The following is a 22416-nucleotide window of genomic DNA, read 5'->3' as shown; positions in this document are numbered from 1 at the left end:
AATCTTAGCCCCGCACCCCCCTCCTACCTGAACATAAGGGCAATGAATTGAATTATTTATTTTTTCATAAATATAAACTAGCTATGTATTCATCAACAGATTTCAAATTTTATGTTTAAATTATTCAGTCTTAATGACCATGTAAAGTTTGTGGCCCCCTTAAATTGAGTGGGGGTTATTCTAAGACCATAAGGACTTCTTGGGGCACCTAAATAAAATTAAAAAAAAAAAAAAATGTAACCAGGATTAAAATTCGCCAGCCAATGCGAGCCAAAAGCTTACGCAGAAGAGAGGTCAGATTCAAGATTGGCTGCCTGTTTAAAGCAATCATACAGTAATGACTTTTTTTTAAGACTAAAGTTTATAAACAAGATCATATATATATACATTAGGATTGAAAATTTCCAAAATTTTTTTATTGCAACAAACTTATAGTTATTATATAATTTTATAAAATTGATTTCTTTGTTTCAAAAATATTCGTTTTATCACCTAGTATTTGGGTATTCTTTAAATATTTTGACAAAAAATGTAGAATAATAAAGACCCACAAGCGAAATATTTTTAAGTCATATTTTTATTATCCATTTAAGTATCACGCATTTTTTAATAAAGCAATAAAACGCTCAAGTTGATATATGTTACTTTTACTTACATTACTTTTGTGAAACAACAAAAAGTATATGTTTTCCGAGTAAGCTTGTCTTTTGAACTTGTGTATAACATATTTCTACCTTTTACTTCTCTCAACTACGATGTAAAATATTCACAAAATACAAAGAATAAGTATTTTTTATATTAACAATTTTAATAGTGTATTATTTTTGTAAAGCGTTTAAAAGAAACAAATTTTGTGTGCGCAAAGACTGTCACAAAGACGATTTTAGGGGGAGGGTATGTGGGGGAAGGGGGTGTTCCACCCCTATAAAGAAGATGATTTTCAGCCCGGTTTTCAATTTAAATCACGTATCATATTTTATAAATCATGTATTGTTTATTATATTAACGTATATTAAAACTTTAAAAATAACTTTATACAATATTTACAATATATGTAAGAAAATAATTATGCAATAAATATAATTATACACCAGTACTTTTTCTAAATATATATATTTATATATGATTATATAAAATTTTAAAATATATACTTTAAAAACAACTAATAAACAAAATATTTCACAAAGTAAAAAACTTTCTATTTGCAAGGATCTTTCTTATTTGGAGGAGGCACGGCAATCAATTGAGGGCGGTCAGTTAAGGATATTTCGCCGTATGCAGCTTCTGATAATATATTATAGAGAGTGTTGTCCAAAATTTTTTTTATTATGCAGCGCAACTCGTCACATCTAAAAAAAAATTGATCTGATGTATATACTTTGAACTACACACACACACACACACACACACACACACACACACACACACACACACACACACACACACACACACACACACACACACACACACACACACACACACACACACACACACACACACACACACACACACACACACACACACACACACACACACACACACACACACACACACACACACACACACATACATAGGTAGGAAAGTCAAAAAAATTAGGATTTTTATATAAATAGTAAATTTTTTTTTCTTCCAGTAAAACAGTTTTGTTATTCATACTACTTCATCCTATAAAAGAGGGTTATAAAAGCAGATATAATTTGCATCGTGCTAAATCATTGAATAATTGTTACTTATTGCGATTTTTGATTACATTAAAAACTTTTTCAACTTGTTCTACATGTTTATTTTTATGTCTATATTTTGAATTACCTTCTTAACTAATTTGTTTGGATTGTTATTTACTTTAAAGGTTTGAAAACAGCTTCATTTTAAATAAATGACATTTGCGTCCTATTCCTACGAATAAATTTTAAAACACTTTTAAGTCGTCTTCTTTTAAGTTGTAAAACACATCTCTGGTTGTAAGAAAATTTATAATTCTGCAGCATCTTATAAATCTTTAATGCATGATACTTAAATTGTACTTTTTAAAGTAAATGGGTAATTCCGCATCAAATCACCCAAAATTTAGAAAATTTTGAACCATGGGTTTTCAAAATTTTTAAAAACCTCTTTGGCTGTTGCATCTTAAAAAGAAAAGTTAACATATAAAATTTTAGCTAAAAATGTTGAAAGGTTGACAAGATACTGCAATTTTAATACTGACCTGGTTTCCTAAAATGACCCGGTTTTCATAACACTCTGAAAAAACATTTTTCTTAAAAGAATAAGAAATAAAAATGGCAAAAACATGAAAATAAAAATATATAATGTTTTTTTGATGCTGAATTCAATAAATGTACTTAAAATGCTAAAATATAAAAGGAACATGCTTAAAAATTAATAAAACAACTAGTCTCTATAAACCAACTTTGGGGCCCAATATCTCAAAACACCCCCATCAAAAAAATTTTTTTTTTGCTGTTAATATTTTCAGCTGTTTATAATCTTACTAGGCACAAAAAATCTAACTGGAAAAACGACTGAAACATACGGAACTTTAATTTCAAAGATGTATCAAATTTTCAATAAGCTATTTTAAAAAACTTTCAAATAGAATTCTGTAAAATATTATATTTAGTTAAAAGACTGCTTAAAAAAACAAAAACAATTTTGTTATATTTAAGGAAGTCTTAATTATATGATAACTTAGTTATTTGAACTTAACAACTGAAAAAAAAATCCTGTTTTGTTTTATATAAAAACTGAATTAGTGTGATATGGATGTGCATTTGTTTTTAAAATTTTGACAACTTTTGTAAAAGTTTATAATTACAAGTTATTACAATTGTGCAGATAAGCTATATACAACTATACATACAACTATACTATATACAAAATACATAAAGCTATATGCAATTATATATACAATTCAATTACTTTTAGAAAATCTTAGAGTAGTTACGATAAATGAGTCACAAAACATGGTGAGAAGTAGCTTAAATATTGCTCCTGGGAAGAAACTTTGCAAACCCTGTAAACAAAAGATTGCCAAAAAAGCAGATCTTAAAGAAGAGAAGCAAAGTCAGGGTGAACAAGATGAAGATTTTCTAATATCATCATTCAAATCAAAAAGACAGGAGATCAATGAAGAACTTGAAAATTTTAATATATCTCCTCTAAAATCTCATTCAAAGTCATCAAAACATATACTCTCAGAAGGAAAGCGAAAAGTTGCGCGCATCAACGAAATGGTAAGTAACCTTACTAGAAAAACTGAAAGTCAATTCAATGTTCCCTCAAAACTGTGTTATGAACCAAATGACATTAAAACGAAGGCTGAAAACTTTGATGAAACTATGAGCTTGATAAAAGAAAAAATTCTATGTTCTGACAAAAGAACTATTGTTCAACTGGCACCCCCAAGTTGGTCAATGTTAGAAGTACAAAAAACTTTGCAGATACAGAATACCAAGCAAAAAAGGCTAGACAACTTTTTAATAAAAAAGAATTGTTGGCTATCTCACCTTTGTATAAAGGGAAAGTCTTACAAAAAGAAATAGAAGATTCTGTTAAACTTTTTTATGATTCAAGTGATTTATGTAGAACTATGCTTGGAAAAAAAGATTATGTTAGCATTCAAAAGAATGTAATAAACAAAAAAAACTGCTTTTGTGTAATTTAAAGGAACTATATTTATTATACAAAGAAAACAATCCAGAAATACAAATAAGTTACTCAAAATTTGCTTCACTTAGACCAAAGTGGTGCATTTTGCCAGGTGCAAGTGGTACACATTCTGTTTGTGTTTGTTCTTATCACCAAAATGCCATATTGCTAGTAGATGCTTTAAATGTTGGACTAAAGTATAAGGACTTACTTTCAAAAACCGTTTGCTCAGTAGAAAACAAAGAATGCATGCTTGCACAGTGTGATGATTGTCCTGGTAAAGAACTCCTCACCAAATATTTGTATGAGATTTTTGGAGAATACGAAGATGATTTTGAGATACACTACAAGCAATGGCAAACTACTGACCGTGCAACACTATTAAGTTTAACAGCTGATCTTCCAACGTTTGTTGAACTATTAGCATCTTGTTTTGAAAAGCTACAAGCTCATTCTTTTATTGCTCACTCTCAATAACAGTACCTTAACCAACTGAAACAATATATGGATCAATCAAACATTATCATTATTGGCGACTTTCCTGAAAATTATGCTTTTGTTGTCCAAGATGAAATACAGAGATATCATTGGAACACCCAACAATGTTCTTTACATCCATTAGTCATATACTATAAAGATGAACTGAAACATATTTCTTACTGTTTTATATCAGATGACATTATACATGATGTAACTTATGTGTACAAAATATTCCAACTAATCATACCAATATTAAAAATAAAATTTTCCTATCTGTCCAAATTACATTTATTCACTGATGGTTGCGCAGGACAGTACAAAAATTGTAAAAGCTTTTACAATCTATGTCAACTAGAGAGCGAATTTTGCCTTAAAATTGAATGGAACTTTTTTGCCACGTCCCACGGAAAGTCACCATGCGATGGGATTGGTGGTACTGTAAAAAGATTAACAGCACAAGAAAGTTTAAAAGGACCGTACAGAAACCAAATTCTCACATCAGAAGCTATGTATGAATTTTGTATTGATAAAATCAAAGTTGTTAACTTCATTTACATAAAGGGATTGGACTTACAATTGCAACGTGAAGAGCAAAAAGAAAGGTACACTGGTGTAACAACTCTACCTAGTAGCTTTCATCAATTTATACATCTTGGAGATAACAAGGTTGGGGCAAAGAGGTGTAGTACAGACACTAATTATACAATAATCCACAATCTTAAAAAGAAACAAGACATATCTCAACTTGATACTGTCACTTTAGGTTGTTATGTCGCTGTAGTCTGTGATGATAAGTGGTGGATCGGCATTGTAACTAAAACCAACTTAGAAGAAGTTGATGCTAAAGTTAAGTTTCTTCATCCAAATGGTCCATCAATCTGTTTTAACTGGCCTGAAAGAGACGACTACTGTTTTATTTCAAACACCAACATATTGAAAAAACTATCTGTTCCACAAGCTTGCTTTAGTTCTGGTAGAAACTATGTGTTTGAAAATGCTGAAATAGAGGAAGTACAAGTAAAATGTGAGCAATATTGTAAACTATTACAAACACAGTCAAAATAACTTTCATCTTTGATACCTTTACAAATCTTGTATATTTAAGTAACTTTTTAAATTACGATTAACTTTATTTTATTTACAAATATTTTTTGGGAATTTCTTGAAAAAGTAATACATCTTTGAAATTAAAGTTCCGTATGTTTTAGTTGTTTTTCCAGTTAGATTTTTTGTGCCTAGTAAGATTATAAACAGCTGAAAATATTAACAGCAAAAAAAATTTTTTTTGATGGGGGTGTTTTGAGATATTGGGCCCCAAAGTTGGTTTATAGAAACTAGTTGTTTTATTAATTTTTATGCATGTTCTTTGTATATTTGAGCATTTTAAGTACATTTATTGAATTCAGCATCAAAAAAACATTATATATGTTCATTTTCATGTTTTTGCCATTTTTATTTCTTATTATTTTAAGGAAAATGTTTTTTCAGAGTGTTATGAAAACCGGGTCATTTTGGGAAACCAGGTCAGTATTAAAATTGCAATATCTTGTCAACCGCTAAACTTTTTTAGCTGAAATTTTGCATGCAATATTTTTTTATAATTAGGAATGTGTCAAAATATAACATAAAAGGAAGACACATGGTTCAATGGACTGGGTGATTTGATGTGGAATTGCCCAAATACGATTTTCATTATTATTTATTTAAAGAAAGAATAAAGGTGGCAGGCTGGCATATCAACCCCGTCCTGCCTCACTTCGAGAACTGCTTTTAAATATTTAGTAACGACTATTGCTTGACGAAAAAACAGCAGAAAAACAATTAACAAAATACAGTATATACTATGCAGTAAATTTGTATTCGAGTTCTCTAATGTAAACAAGATATAAAAGTGTTTAAAACCAGAGCTGGGTTAAGTACGTCTTGGCCTACCGGCACTTAAAGTTTCCTGGCCTCTGTTGGCCTCCAAGTGTTTAAATTTAACATCGGTTTAAAATAAAAAAATCTTTGTTATTGTTGCGCTAATTGCAGCGTGATTTTAATCGCGAGATGCTTGTTTAAATGCTAATCGCAGCGTGATTTTAATAATCGCGAGATGCTTGTTTAATTTTTTTGTATTTAAACAAGCATTTCGTGTTATTTATTATTAAAATCATGCTGCGATAAGTATAGATTTTAAAACATCTTTCTGGAAAATATTTAAGTCTGCAATTAATTAAGATTGTTATTGTAATTAATTAAGATTATTCAAGAGGTATTTAATAAAAAGTTCTTAATGTTATAAGTATTTTTTATGTTTTATATATACCTGTAGTTGAGCGATTAACACTATAGAAACACAATTAAAAATAAACTTTTTCCAGAAACAATTTGTTGCAGCGGCGGCCAAGAAGATTTGAAGGGTTACATCAATGTTAAAGAAGATTTATTCAAGATTCTTATATCTAATTAATTTTAAAAGATCCAGAGCTGAAGGTTTACGTTTGCCTTTTTCATCATTTATCTCAGTCGGAATAAAAGCTCCAAAATGAAGAATTCGTTCAATAAGTGAAAGTTAAGATCAGTAGGATATCGGTCAACAAGTTTTTGTGCACTGCAAGTAATCTCCAAGATATCCATGCTGCGGAGATTCACAAGAAAACCAAACAGAGAATTCAAGCCAGAATAGGCTTTCTTTCTTTTATCTAGATCACTCATTAGTTTGTCCGTGATCTCATTTATGTCGGCAATCATTTAAGATCGCCCAGAAAACACTGTAGTTTCCGCACTGTTAATTTCATCATCGTAACGCCTTTTGCGTGCTATTGGGTGCCTTTGATCATAGGCATAATCATATGTGTTGACGAAAGACACGGCTTCCTTTTCGTATTGCTCAAAATAGATGCGAACTTGCTGCACGTAATGCTCCAGGGAGTTGTACAGTTCTTCAACCATAAATCAAGCCTGACGGACTGCAGTTTCTTGTTAACTTTGTTGAACCTCTTCACGATTCTGTTCCAAATGATTATTAAAATAGCTGTCTCAAGTTATTCTATTTTAGTCAAACATCCGAAGGATCTGCTCTTGTTTTTGCTTTCTGAGTAGGATTGTCGTTAGGATCAAGAAGAGCCGCCTATATAGAAAATATTTGCTAATAAGTATGCACAATCACAAATGAAATAAGTTTTTATTTGATTTTTTCAAATAATCCTAAATCACTTTGTGAATTGAACAACCCTTTTCAATTACTAAACAAGCATCGGCACGAGCTGACCAACGAGTTTTTGAGAGAGTCTTGGGAACCTTAAAATGTATTCCAGCAGGGAACTCTGACTTTAAGATATCCCATCAATGTGTTGATGCAGAAAAGAAGTTATGAATTTCTTGAAGAAAGCTAAAGAAATTAATTTTATATCCATTTATAATCCATTGGATTCCGCGGCATCTACTCCTACAAAGGTTCAAAGAGTAAGCAGCACATTCGGCAAGAACATTAATCCAAAGTAGCTTCCAGTTTTTTGCAATTTTGAATTTTGATCCGATACAAATCTAACTTTTTTAAAACGATTTCAAGCATGGAAACTGCAAAATGATTATGAATGGGAATGAATGCTAAAAACCGCTCAACTGGTTCTGTTTTGTAAAACGTAACGCAGAAAAAAGCAGAATTGGTCAATGTGTGTCGCACAGGAGTAAAATTGAGAAATATTTCGCAAGTTTGATTTCGCTAACTAAGAAATAATGTTTTAAGTAAATAAAATTTGTATACTACAACATGTTATTTAAGGATGATCTTATTACCTATAAATTCCAAAACCTTGGCGGCTATTAAGTGAATTAGTTCTTCGCAAATGTCTTCAGAAAAGTACAAGGTACTTTCCTTTCCTTTGTTTCCATGAGTTATGAAGTGTTGGGCGAGGAAAGAATTAAACTTTTCTAATAGCTTATTACATACAATAAAGTTTTCGTTGCGAATCAATACTAGTTTTTCATTTGATCCATGGAATGATATTCCTCTGAGAATGAACAATAAATAAAATATCCAATTATATTCAATTTAGAAAAAAATTTCAGCAGCATTATCACGAGATAAGTGTGATTCAATTAAAGTATTTATGACTATTAATTTAAGTTTATGTATTTAAATTTTCTATATATTACGCACTAATCTAGAGGAGAGATGATAGAACTTGGGTCCAATACTCTTTTTTAGTCTGGTATTGCTTGGTGAACTCTAAATCTATCCTTTACTTGACTGCTTCACTTCGAGATAAGAATGCGGCAATAGCATGAAAGTGCTCTGTGGTGCTAATGTTCACTAAGGTAGGTTTTGGTATGTTGCCAAAAAAATAGCAAGGTAAGCAGTACACACTTACGTATTCTTTTGAAAACTGAAGCCAATCGCGTAAAACTTTTTTTCCTTCTCTACTCTCAAGCCCTAATTAAAGAGGGGGGGGGGGGGGACATCTATCAACGTTTGGAAAAATTTCCCACCTACCTTAAGATTATTAAGATCCCCTGTTTATTAATTATTACTTGTTATCAAAAAAAAAAAAAAAATTAGAAAATAATTATTTCAGTCACTGATAAAAACAAAATTTTTCAGTGTAAACAGGCTTTAAAAATCATCGACCAAGTAAATCTCGATTTATCGAAAATGAGCTTTTAATTTATTTCTCACCAAAGTATAAAACTTATATCAACATATTAAATCCTATTGAAATTATTATAAAACATCTGTTAAAAAATGCGCATTTGACCGCATGCCGCGCTAGATTTAAATAGTTTTATGCGTATTTTGTAAAAATTATTAGTTTGGATTTATAAACTGAAATTTTTCATACAAAATACTTATATCGTAACATGAAAAAACTCCCCCCCCCCTTAATTTAACAACCCCTCCCCCCCTTCTTCCTTTATTAAATCTGGACTAAAACTCCTAAACTAAAAGAACCCCAACCTTGTATTAAGGACTCGAGAGTAAATACTTGCTATATATAAAAAAATTATTGCAATCATATTTACAATGTGATTGTATAGATAAATGACAATTTGATTTTGGAACTTCACAAATTATTTTTTCCCGAGGGCCCAGAGCAAGCTTGAGGCGGCTCTGTATAAAAGTATTTATGAAAATCACAACCATCGAGTAAACAAAATTAAAAAAAATTAATGAAGTACATAATCAAAAGTTTAATTAGTTATAAACAATGCTAAAATGCTATTAATTGGATCAAACTTTAAGAGAGTAAACAAAAAACTAGGTAAAAATTGTACAAACTACTGTTATCAAATAAACAAAAACTAAAGATTGAAAAGTTAAACTGAATAAAAAGAAAGAAAAAAAAACTAACTAACTTTGACTTTTGACTAGTCAACTTTTAGTTGATTTAGTTGAAGTCAATAACAACACTAATAATAATATAATAAACAGGAATTTAAGTTTTACAATTAAATTAAAAAAGTTATACAAAAAACAAATATTTTAAACAACAAACTGAAAAATAAAAGTTGTAAATAAATAATACTTATACATTATTACTGAATATTAAAATAATATTGACTAATATTTATAAATATCTTATGATGGGATACGCTTGGCTAATAAATACAAGTAAATATATAAAATATTATACACTAACTTTAAAAAAAATTAAATCAAGACTAATCAAAATGCATTCGATTTTGAACTCGAATTATCAAATTCTGAAATGAATTCCATTCTTTTGATGATCATTCTTCTGATTGATTTTTTGATGATTAATTCCATTGAATCATCAAAACACATTCCACTCTTGAAAATCTTTTTTAATTATATTTTTATTACGTTATTGTAATTCTTTTTCATCTTTTGTGTAAATTATTTTAAATTTTTTTTCCACTGTCTTGTTTAATTTCGTTACGTTTTTCTTTTTATTTTCTTCTCTTTTAATAATTTGTTTTTTCTAACTATTTGTTATTTTTGTATTTGCTCGATTTATTAAATTTCTTTTTTCACCATTTTGTTTGAACTCAAAAGTTCTTTCAAGTTGTTAAAAAAAACGTTCAGTTTGCGATACGCCGTATGCGTTGTTTTTGCAAAGATTAAAAATCTCTGGGACATGAGAGGAAGTTAAAGATAGAGGCCGATAATATTTTTTCTTTCAAATTACACACCTTTCAAAAATTCACTTAGATGCATGGAGTTCAAGTTCGAACTGTTCGGCATGTCCATGGGTTAAACCGGCACAATTTAAATCTAATGATTGCGTAAGAATTAAATCTTAAAATATATAAAAAGAAAATTACCACCTCCACCCCATCCCCAATCGAATGACCCCCCCCCTAATTTGTGCTAACTTAAACATATCTCTACCTATCCCCATAATTACAACAACCCAATCAATAATTCTTTATCGGTGAATCTACTCCTTCAAGCTATTTAACCCTCTTCTATTACTAGGTAGGTGTAGTTTTAAAGCATTTTGTTAAAAATAAGCATTTAATAAACATAATATAATAATTACCCTTACTAATAATTATAATATTATATTAATAATAATGATTTATCATAATATTTAATCTCAACATTTTAAAATGTTAATTCTTACACATCCATGCATGTTTTGCGTTTGTTTGTTTACATGAAGAACAATAGAAATAAGCAATGTTGTGATTATTAAGTCAAACAAATTAAAAAACAGAACAGATGCAATGGAAGTTTTATGTTTTAGTTTTATTCAATTAAAAATAAACACTTTCATAACAAAAAATGATTTTTATAGTAAAAGGAAGAATATTTTATGCAGCCATTATTTAATTTTTTTTGGAAAAACTTGTGGTACTTTGGCCTACCCTAATATATATATATATATATATATATATATATATATATATATATATATATATATATATATATATATATATATATATATATATATACATACACTAACACTCATAATTATTCGAATAGCATTAACTTTTTAAAAAAATGCTATTTTTTATTTATAATATTATGCTACATCTTTGGAAAGATGGGTTAATAGAAGATATTCATTTTTTCAGAAGAAAATGACTTGAAGCTTAAATCTAAAACATATTTTCAAAAAATTATTTAAGCTATTTGACTGAGTTCGAGAACGATCAAATATTAAATAAAATGATTTAGCCTCCCTAATCACAAAATCTCTCTCCTATAAGATTTTTATGGGAGGAATTAAAAGTAATGTCAAAAAGTAATGCCTAATGTGGTAAAAACTTATTAGCTAGTGGCATAAAATTAACTTCGACAAATTGGATAAGTCGTTAAGTAGAATGCCAACAATATTTATTGATGTTATTATCACTATAGGTGATTAAAAGGTAAGTAAATTATAAACTAATCTAATCGGACTTTATACTAATGTTTTTGTAAACCTAATAAAAAGGAGGATAAGATATATTTCAGGTAAATGTCAGAGTTAGAAGGTGTTCTTATTTATTTTATGTAAATAAATATATTGCTCTATTATTTAATATTATCGAGCACTCTCATAAGCACAAGTGTTTCATATTATTATTATTATTATACCATAATAATACATTTTTTTTTTATAAATAACTACCCAAGAAATGATTCAAATTAATAAAATGTTCAACAAATAAAAAAAATAATAAAAAATTAAAAAGCAATTTAAAAAATTAAAAAAAAAATCAAATTTTACAAAAGTAACAACCTACTTACCTCCATTAAAACTGTTAATTATTAATTAACAATTTGTTTTGATGTAACATTAAACCTGATTTACATTTCTTACCAACCATACTGTAAATCTAATAACCAACTTATGTATATTCATTCTGATTCAAATCATCCACCTTCAAAGGAATCCCTTGCACTATTGAGTTAAGATAATTGGCTATGGCGGTAAATGAAACTATGTTTAACCTATTCGTGCCGGGATTTATTTTGACGACTTAAAAATACAATAATGTCACGTTAACACTTAAATATATTAGTTTTCTTGCAAAACAAGTTCTACAAAGTATATATCATTGGAAAGCAGACAGAATTTGGAATCCAAAAATTAAAATAAGAAAGTAAAAACAATAAATTGATGATGTCTGCATTATTACATATTTATAGACAAGCTTTGCTAATTTTAAATATTTGCTCATTAAGCCTTTTAAATAGATAACTATATTGTTTTAGAAGTAAATAAAGACTTTTAAAAAGAAGCAAAATTTATTAAGCTTTCATTTAATGGGTTACTTTCCTAATTAACTAGAAAATGAATAATCAACATTTTTCTCTGATGACATCAATTTTTTTTTCCTACCTAATTTTGTTATTAATAAAAATATAAAAAATACCTCAAAAGAAAACCAACTATTTTGATAGGCTACTTTACTTATTTAGATAGGTAGAAAATATTAAATTTACACTTTATAAAAACAAAAAAAGAATTAAGAATATTTTTCAAGTCATTTTATTTACTATATAAAACTATCAATGCCACATATTCCAACAACTGAGGATTGAATCAATGCATGGGCATTGCAAAATGAGCAAAAAACATGTGGTCTACAAATACCTATTGAATGGTGCTGGAACTGACCAACTAAAGTAGCTTTTTGAATCTTTTCAGAACTATTTTTGCAATCTCTTGGGTTATTGTTCGTTAAAGGTTTACAAACTCCAACATTCGTAAATCATAATGTTATGTGTTAATTTAAATTACTACTTCTTCCACTATTTTTAGATCTAGTATTTCCTACTAATTGTTCAATAGGTTTCTCACGAAAACTTCGATGACTGTGAGCATGATGGTCAGTAAACCAAGGCTCAAGTACAAAAGCAATATTTCCAAAAGGTGGTAAAAGGTTTGCCTATACCAATTACATAATTTTCTTCCTCAAGTATAACACTTTACATTACTTTACTAAAAATGAGATAGAAAAAAAACCATTGTTTTTGACTCCGGTAGCCATGGATGCGAGGAAGTTTTATTATTCTCATTGCTAAACAGATTGCTATAAATACTTTGATATCATTTGATGTAACATCAACCTTTATCATTCTACGCTTTATAGGAGAGGATTATAATCTTCTTGAATAATGGTAATTTGTTCCAGGGACAAGTTTTTGTATCAAAGCATTATAAAAAAATAAATCAAATAAATGGATTGGTTTAATACTGCTATCACAATTAGGTATTGCAGATTTTCTACACATTGGTCCTGGTGTTGCCATAAATGGAATAATAGTCCTAGTAATTTTAATTTTTTTCCATTCTCTGTTGTCTTTAATAACATTAGTCTTCTTAGTCTTAATGGTATGAAGTTTTTTATTTGTCTTGATAAAGGTTGATTTTATGGTTGGAATTGTAGGTTTATGTATTTTTCTTTCCTTATTTTCAGTAACATTTTAATTAGCAAATGTTATTGTATAGAGTCCTTTGTTATCAAGTAGTTCCTGAGTTATTAATAGCAAAGTCCACATCTGTTTTTTCTATTGAACCATCTTCAGAACTAACATAATTTTGAGATGATGATGAAATTATTTCTGATGATGATGACCAACTTGCTGACAATGGAGCTGTTGGTGAGCAAATAACAGTCTTATTCTCTTGGAATTCATTGTCATCAGATACTGGAGATTCACAAGACAAATCACTAACATCATCCATTTCATCAAGGATTCGAAGAGCTTTATTTGGATCATTTATAATTTTACTTCTCAAAGCCATCTGCAAAAAGAAAAGTCTAACAATTACATTTGAACCAATGTATACAAAAACGTTCTAAGTCATTTTTTTTAATATTTGACTTTTTGATGAAAATTTGTTCTTTGAAGACAGTTCCACCATTGTATAGTAAAACATTCTAAGTCAGACCTCTCTGTACACGTTGAATAGAGAGCTGAAATATTGTCTGTAAACTAAAAGGTTCTAGATCAGTGACTTAGAAGGTTTTTGTTGGCAGCACTGAGAAAACCAGCTGTGTTCTGCTGACAGTTTTTAGATGTTTTTAATCTAATTTTTGTTTTGTTTTGGTTACGAGTTTGAGGTTATTTGGGCTTATTTTATTATTCATGTAGTTTTCTCGTAGTGAACTCAATGTTTCGATTTCAGATCTTTTTTATTCATTAAAAAACTGCCTCAAAAATTCCTCGTTCAACTTAATACTTTAAAAAACACCTTAAATATGCTCATAAAAAAACCGTTTAGACTATAGTTATATTTCCACAAGGAAACTACGTCAGTCAAATCCACCGTACAGGGTTTCTCCCACGCAATTTAATAATTAAATTGCGTTATGAATTGTAATTATTACAGTTGATCTCGCTGTTTTAATGAAAAAGACTTATAATGGATGAAGAACCTAGTACTAGCAGTGGAAGAAAGGTTAAAAATGAGGCTATGTGGAAAAGGAATGTTGTTAAAGAAGCTAGAGTGTAAGGTAAAGAGTACAAAAATTGACTACAAAGGAAGAACTGTACCTGCTACTACTATTGGAACTGATTGCAGGTGAGATTTGTATTGCAATTTCGATACTCAATTAGCCTTTTAACAATTTGTTTATTACATACCATGCAACATGTTTTCATAAAAACGTCTTAGACAAAACTAATCCAACACGTTCCATATCGTTCCATTTAGGCTAGTGAATTGACCTTAAACAGTAGCCAAATGTTATAGCCGAATTACTCAAACATCATTTTTTTAGAGGTTGGCTATGGCATTTAGGCCTACCTCGAACATTTATATCAGCATAACCTAATGAGATATTTTACTTTCAGATGCTCGAAGAAATGTACGGAACGTCTAAAAAACCAGAGCGACGAGATCTTCGCACGTATGAGATCGTTAGAGACAAAGAACAAGCAAGATATGTATCTACAATCGTTGATTACAAGCATGAAGGTGAAAACTTACCGACCCAGAAAGGAAGGTGCCAAAGGAAGAGTAGCTCATGACTTTTCATTTACTTACGAGGTTTTGGTGGGGGATGCCAAAGAAAAGGTATGCGTGGATGCCTTCAAAAGCCTTTATGGTATTAAAATTAGTCGTATTCGACGATTGCGCTCCCTGTTGGTATTAGGAAAATTACCAAAGGACCTTAGAGGGAAAAAATTAGGAACGAATGCAATCAGGGGCAATGTAAGACTTCTCATAAGAGAACATATCGAAAGTTATCCGGTGAAACAGAGTAAATATGCTGGTAAAACTATCAATTATCTAGATGCTAGACTAAATGTCAAAATTTTGTATTCAATGTTTAAAGGAAAACATCCTGAAGCAAAATGTAGCTACAAATTTTTTCTAGGCTACTTTAAGGACAACTTTACATTAAGATTTGGCCGTCCCCAGATAGACTCTTGTTGCACCTGTGAGGAGCTTAATTTAAAATTACGAAGCCCTCATCTCAGTGATGCAGCAAAGAGAAATGCTGCTGCTGAACTGATGCTGCACAAATGTCGATCAAAAAAGTTTTACAACAAACTGCAAAATGAAAGCAACCCAGAAACAAAACAAAATGAACCGCATGTCTTAGCGATCGCATTTGACTACATGCAGAATATCCCTTTACCGATGATACCAGTCCAGGAAACCTTTTACCTAAGACAGCTATCTGTTAAACTCTTCTCTATTCACAATGTGAAATGCAATAAAGGTCATGTTTATGTGTACCATGAAGGCACAGCCAGAAAAAGCCCTGATGAGGTGTGCTCTTTTGTGTACAATTACCTAATGTCTGCTCCTCCACAGTTTACTCCATGTTAAGTTAAGTCCATGTGTACTCAGTTAACTGTGGAGGCCAAAATAAAAACCATGCACTAAACAGAGTCTTTTTGGTTCTCACAGATACTGGCCGATTTGATCGAATCGAGCAGTACTACCCGATAAGAGGTCACTCGTACCTACCTTGTGACCGGGACTTTGCGAATGGCGGGGAAGAGAAACACGATATCCAGTGAGGTGTCTGACAAAGGCTTGGTAATCGGTTCTTTTATACGTTGTGTGATTTAACATGTGTAATAGTTTGAACTTTGATTTTTAATAGTTTTTGGTACAAAAAATGAATAAATATATAAAAGACAACCTTTTTATTATTATCCTTAACAAATGTAAACAAAAAGTCAGACAACTTTAACTATGTATAACACATATATATATCACAAATTTTGATATATATTTTAACAAATCTAATATTTAAAGATGTAAAAAAGCACCCAGATTTTTTTGAATTTATTAAAGTAAAAATTTTGGGTTTAATAAGTTTTTTCTCTTTCCCCGAAAAAATAGTTTTTATGACTTAGAACGTTTTTGTATACATCGATTCATTTATTCCTGTCAATTTGGATCATTTATAATTTTACTTCTCAAAGCCATCTACAAAAAGAAAAGTCAAACAATTACATTTATTCTTGTCAATTATTTTTAGTGTTTTAAGCATGAAAACAACCCGTAAATTAACAGTTCCAACTCTCCTAGGACTAAATTATATGTCTATGAGCGCAAAAGGTTAATATTTAATACTAAATAGGACTGAACAATAACTTTTAGTGAGATATTTTCATTGGTATATTATAGGCGCACATATGTGCGCCTTCGGCGCGAAAGGGTTAATAATTCCATTCATTAAAAATATAAAATCAAAGCAATGCAATTACATAGACAAAAAAATTTGCCCATTAAATAACCAGTGCCTATCTAGCAATATTGAATACTGTAACTTCCAAAGATCCTAAATTCAAAGTTTAAATATAGTTTATTTTAGTTTAAATGAAACCGCATTTAAATAAAGATATGCCAACAATCTTCAATCTTTCAATGCACCCAAATATAAAAATGACACTGAACCCTCTAAAGAAATACGAAAACTAAAATCAAAAAATATAAAACCTATTTACATGAAAAATAATAGCGCAATCTTTTTTTCTCCTTTTTTTTGTTAATTCACCTCCCAAAGCCGAGAAGGCCACTACAGACGAGGAGACTACTAAATTATGGTTATAACCCTCTCTCAACTCTATAACTCCGAAACACGAACCTTGACGAACAAGGCCGCTGCACGGAGAAACAAGTAGAGTGCAGTACTACCAGGGACATGGTGGGAATCGAACTCTACATAGGCCTTACAATCAAGCATGAAAAGTTTGTAATCTTTGTCTCAGCGAGAAATTATATATATTGTCATACAAAATTTTTTTTAGTCCTCGGTAACATTTTGTTTTGTTTTTTAATGTCAAAACTCATTCCAATGTTATTTTAATTTTAATTTTTTAAACAGTTTTTATGTTACAAATTATACACAATGGCTGATGATTGCTAACAGGCATGAAACTCAGAGTTCCATAAAAAGTTGTTTTTATTCACTTTATATAAATAAATAAATATATATATATATATATATATATATATATATATATATATATATATATATATATATACACACACACATATATATATACATACATACATACATACATATATATATATATATATATATATATATATATATATATATATATATATATATATATATATATATATATATATATATATACATCTATATATATATATTAAATTTATATATAAAAATAATTTATATTGATAACTATATATAAAAAAAAAAGGAGTACCTTTTTAATTGCTCTCGACTTTCAAGTGAAGTGTCACCTGAGAATTTATTTTCCACATTTTCATTTGACTCATTATAATGTATTTGTTTTATTTCTTCATCTAAAATTTTGTCAGGTACATATTGCAGGCAACTTTTTTTTATTTCTTTATCTAAAATTTTGTCAGGTACATATTGCAGGCTTTGTTTTAACTCTTGGTTACTTTTACTATTGCTTTGGCTTATGGTGTTCTCACGGTTTACATCATACGCCTGGTTGTTAATTTAAAAGAACAAAACAACTATTTAACTAAAACAATTTAATTGGTGAGCAACTATATTAATAACACAATATTAATAAGAATATCACCTCATTAGTATCAGGGACCTGGGCAAACATTCCAAAATACGGGACAGCTTCTTCTTTTATATGAACAACGTGACTTTCAAAATCCTTGTCATGCAAGCAATCCCTTAAAAATTATTCGAATATGATCAGTACATTTCAAAATGATTATGATCAGTAAATTTCAAAATATTATTAACATAAATATCATTATCCAATAAATACCGAGTGAGTAAAGCCAATACAGTATTAATAATAGAGTATTCTTCCTCTGATATTTTTATACACTTGTCTGATAAACTTTTAGTTAACGACTTTCTAAATTAATAAAAAAATTAGCAACTACTTTAAATATTATTATCCAAAATTACATAAAACTTAAGAATCATAAAAAAATGATGTTTATTTGAAATCTCCTCAATTAATTTGTTTACAATACAAGAGTTTTGAAATTATGCAAACAAAATGTTGAATAAAATGATCAAATCTAGCACTAGCATTATTAAATCACCAAGTTAATTTTACTTGGAAAAATAAGTTTATGATTTTACTTTTTCTTTAAAATCAGTAAAATTTTAAAATACTATAACTTTAATCGCTTATAGATTATGCATAATGCATCACTAATTTATAAAAACAACAATTAGTGGGAAATGTTGTGTTGTGAAATGTTGTTTAATAAAATGACTTGAGTATAAGCTAACTAATTATCAAAATTGCACCTTGCTGAAATAATTTGCTTGTAAACAAAAATTTCAAAATTGCGCATTTAAACTTCAAATAAGCTAACTCTAAAATTAATGATAAAAGCATTAAAAGTTAACATAAAAACTTAGCATTACTATATTTAAGAATCATCTATATAAATTTGTTTGCTAAAAATAATTTTTGATTTTTGTTAAAATAATTTTTAATTTTTGTTTTGCTTGTTGATTTAAACCACAACATACCAAAAATACCACAATAACAAAAAACCCTCATATTTAATCTGATGGTTGCAAATACCATACAAATAATAGCAGTAAAAATTCTGTAGTTTTTATTTTAATATATATATATATATATATATATATATATATATATAATATATATATATATATATATATATATATAAATATATATAAATATATATAAATATATATATAAATATATATGTATGTATATGACACTCCATAAAAAGAGTTTCATTTTGTAGTAAAAGTTTTAAAGTTTAATATTTGTAGCGATGATTGCAGCACATTCCAATTTTATTCTGTCTGGGAAACAAATCACAAAAGAGTTCAATGTGAGTGACTTCAGTAGACTGGATTTCAGTGAAGCAGCTTAGTAACTTCGATGCTATATCATTATATATTTTTTTCCTACTGTCTCATTTTAGGAAAAGAGGTAAACTTCATTAGCTCCCAGATTATGTATGTTAAAAATTTACAAAAAAAAGTTTTTGTATGTAATGACAAATTGGTAGTAATATTAGACAAAATTCTTCCAAAAATCAAAGGCAATTGCAAATCAGGTCAAAAAGTGTGCATCATATAAAACAGGAGTTTTCATTGCATGCACAAATTGCATGCATCTTGCTTAAACTTAGAATTTCTAAGTACACTTTTTTAGAAACTTTGAGAGAGTAATGAGACCACTGTCTTCTAAAATATTAAGTTCATGAAGCTCTCCTTTTTGCCTTTAGTAAAACAAGATGGTTCATGAGTTTTTCTCTTTGGTCCTTGGATGGCATTCCTGTAAAAAAAAGTAATATATTTGCAACAGAACCTAAATAAAAATTTCTAAACTAAAAGATTTATGTTATGTATGGAAGGATAATTTTGATATGGGCATGGTTGCACAATGTATTATATATGCACATAATGTGCAATGATTTATGATAGTATATTAGACCAAAAATTTATGGAAATATTTTAAAACATAAGTTTATGAATAATATCCAACAATACAACTGTTGGTTACTTTTTTTTTTAAACTTTGCTTATACTCTTGTATTAACTTGCCAATAAATAATGTATTGTATGTCTTCAGAAAATTCTAAAAAAAAACATTTGCTTTATAAAAATAGAAACTTACCAGAAGTTGTTAAGGCCTTTTGAATTCTTTTAAGTAAAGATTTGCTTAAGTTAAATATAGAAAGAAATGCATTCTAATAAGTTTTTAAATAGTAATCTTGCAATTAAAAAATTGTACTGATATGAATAGCAATGTTACTGATATGAATAGCCCACTTTATTTAGCATTCCTTGATTTTCTCTTTCATATTAAACCTTTCATATTAATATACATATTATGTTTTAGTCATTATTTTACCAATGTTGTATATTATTGAAAATATTTTGTAATCAAAAAGGCTTTTAGGATTGCTTATTACTATATCAGTGAGAGTTATGTGAGAGAAAAAATTTCTTTTAAAAAATTGACAATTTTACTGTTTTTTTTTTTTTTGCCATTCTGAAGACTGTGCATTGTTTAACTTAAAAAATCATTTTTTGAGTCCACATATTTATATATTTAAATTTTAATAGACTAAAAAAATCTTTTATTTCAAATGTCTTTTAAATATGACATTATGGAAGATTTAGAGCAATTTTTTACAAGCAGCAACAAAAATATTTTACCTAGCATTAAGCTTTTTTGTAGATTGATTATTTTTTGTGTGAAGGTACTAATAGAAGGATTACCTGCAACTAAATTGGGGATTTTATATTAGAGTTTTCCTTATCTTAAGTAAGATGTCTTCAGCATTGCTAGGAAGCCTTATTTGCCTCAATATATGATCAGTTAAGTGTCATGACCAGGATGATGTAATTAGGTATTTGTATCAGTTTACTGTTTTTTTTTTTGGTAGCTAAAGATACTAGTATCAAGATCTATCAAAAAGTTCTTAAATAATAAAAATACATAAATTAATCAAAGTTTTAACAGTTTATTTACCTAAATAATAAAAATATATAATCAAATAATAATTAACTATTATAAAATTATAATATGGATCAAAGGAAAATTACCTATTAATAAAATAAATGTCTTCAGTATCATCATGAAAAGTATTTCTAAAATGTGTATTGACATACACAAAAAGATGAACAAACAACAATTTTGGAGGCGATGGCTCAAAGTCTTCATTTATTGGAGGGGTTCTAAAAAGGACACTCTATAAGTATAAACATGAATATATTATACAATATTTTATAAACGTTAAAAAAAAATTTCCTTTCTAATAACAAAAGTTAAAAAACATGTAAAACATTAGTAACATTAGTAAAATGGGGTATGAATATGGGTAAATGACATTGACCATGGTAGGTGGTATGTGAAAAATAAATAAAAAATAAAAGAATACATAAAATAAAATATATATAATGATTTAATTATTTTATGAATAATTACTTTATTATTTTTTTCTATTAAAAAAAATTAATCAGGTAATTATAACAATAATATAGTAAACATAACTTTTAATGAGATACTTTTATTATTAATTCATTATGAATTAAAAAAAATATAACAAAATATATCTATTGAAAAAAAAGCAACATGATCAAAATAAAGATACTATTACTTCATAGTTCATAAAAAATAATCCAAACAGAGCTAGGAAAAAGATCTGCTTTGTCTTATTCACAAAACTTAAAATGTGTGAAACTTATTTTTACTTTAAAAATTTTTTATTAGCAAACTTTACTTTACTCATGAAAAAAACAAACACATAATCAAAATATCTCATTTTTCAGAAAACATTTATTTCACTTCAAAACACGAAAAAGTTTCACAAAATGTTATATGATGAAAAAAATTTCAAAATACAAAACAATTTATCACATAGTTGAATCCAAACCAGGTATAAAGCATGATTTGTAAATTGTTACTCATTTTTGGGGATGCTATTTAGTTCAAATTTAAGAGTTATCTTTATAACTGTTTGTGGATAAGAAGTTCAACTTAAAAATATAATGAAAAAATACTTAGGAGTTTTAATGTAATGTCTTGGATGCAGAGTTTTTTTAGACGAATCACAAATTGTAAAGAGATGTTTTCTCTCTTCTAAACGCGCAGACCATAGTGAGTAGTCTTTAACAAATTTTTCCATGTGTGTTTTATTTGTTATCTAATTAAACATCAAACATTTTTACAAATGATAAAAAATAAATAAATAGAAAACTAAGGATTATCATAATAATGTATTAAAAAGAAATTAAAATAAGTAAAACAATAAAAAAAGCTTCCGGACCTTTCCGATATATATTTGTTTAACTGTTTATGACCACAAGAAAAAATCTTTACCTCACACATGACATTAACACTGTACATACAAGGAATTCCTTGAGCATTTATAGTTACCTAAGTTGACAAGTAATATGCCAAATAAAAACGAG

At 28.4% G+C, this 22416-nt stretch overlaps 1 protein-coding gene across 3 annotated transcripts in view; it reads right to left on the bottom strand.

The window, feature by feature from the left end:
- Window positions 1-993: 993 nt before the first annotated feature.
- LOC105849501 (cilia- and flagella-associated protein 65) overlaps window positions 994-22416 on the bottom strand; it is a 131337-nt gene continuing 109914 nt past the window's right edge. For 2 of the 3 annotated variants that reach the window (XM_065799616.1, XM_065799615.1), the window contains 7 exons: window positions 22325-22381; window positions 22006-22148; window positions 21049-21180; window positions 18263-18355; window positions 18062-18164; window positions 17714-17964; window positions 994-1349 (listed from right to left, as the gene is read on the bottom strand). In XM_065799616.1, the coding sequence (XP_065655688.1) occupies window positions 1199-1349; window positions 17714-17964; window positions 18062-18164; window positions 18263-18355; window positions 21049-21180; window positions 22006-22148; window positions 22325-22381 (930 nt within the window). In that variant the 3' untranslated portion in view covers window positions 994-1198. The remainder of the gene's footprint in view (window positions 1350-17713; window positions 17965-18061; window positions 18165-18262; window positions 18356-21048; window positions 21181-22005; window positions 22149-22324; window positions 22382-22416) is intronic. The other variant, XM_065799617.1, reaches the window with a different exon arrangement.

This window comes from Hydra vulgaris, chromosome 06 (genome assembly GCF_038396675.1).
Source record: "Hydra vulgaris chromosome 06, alternate assembly HydraT2T_AEP".
NCBI lineage: Eukaryota > Metazoa > Cnidaria > Hydrozoa > Anthoathecata > Hydridae > Hydra > Hydra vulgaris.
Note: the sequence above shows the minus strand (reverse complement) of the source record. Positions and strands in the feature narration are given on the sequence as shown.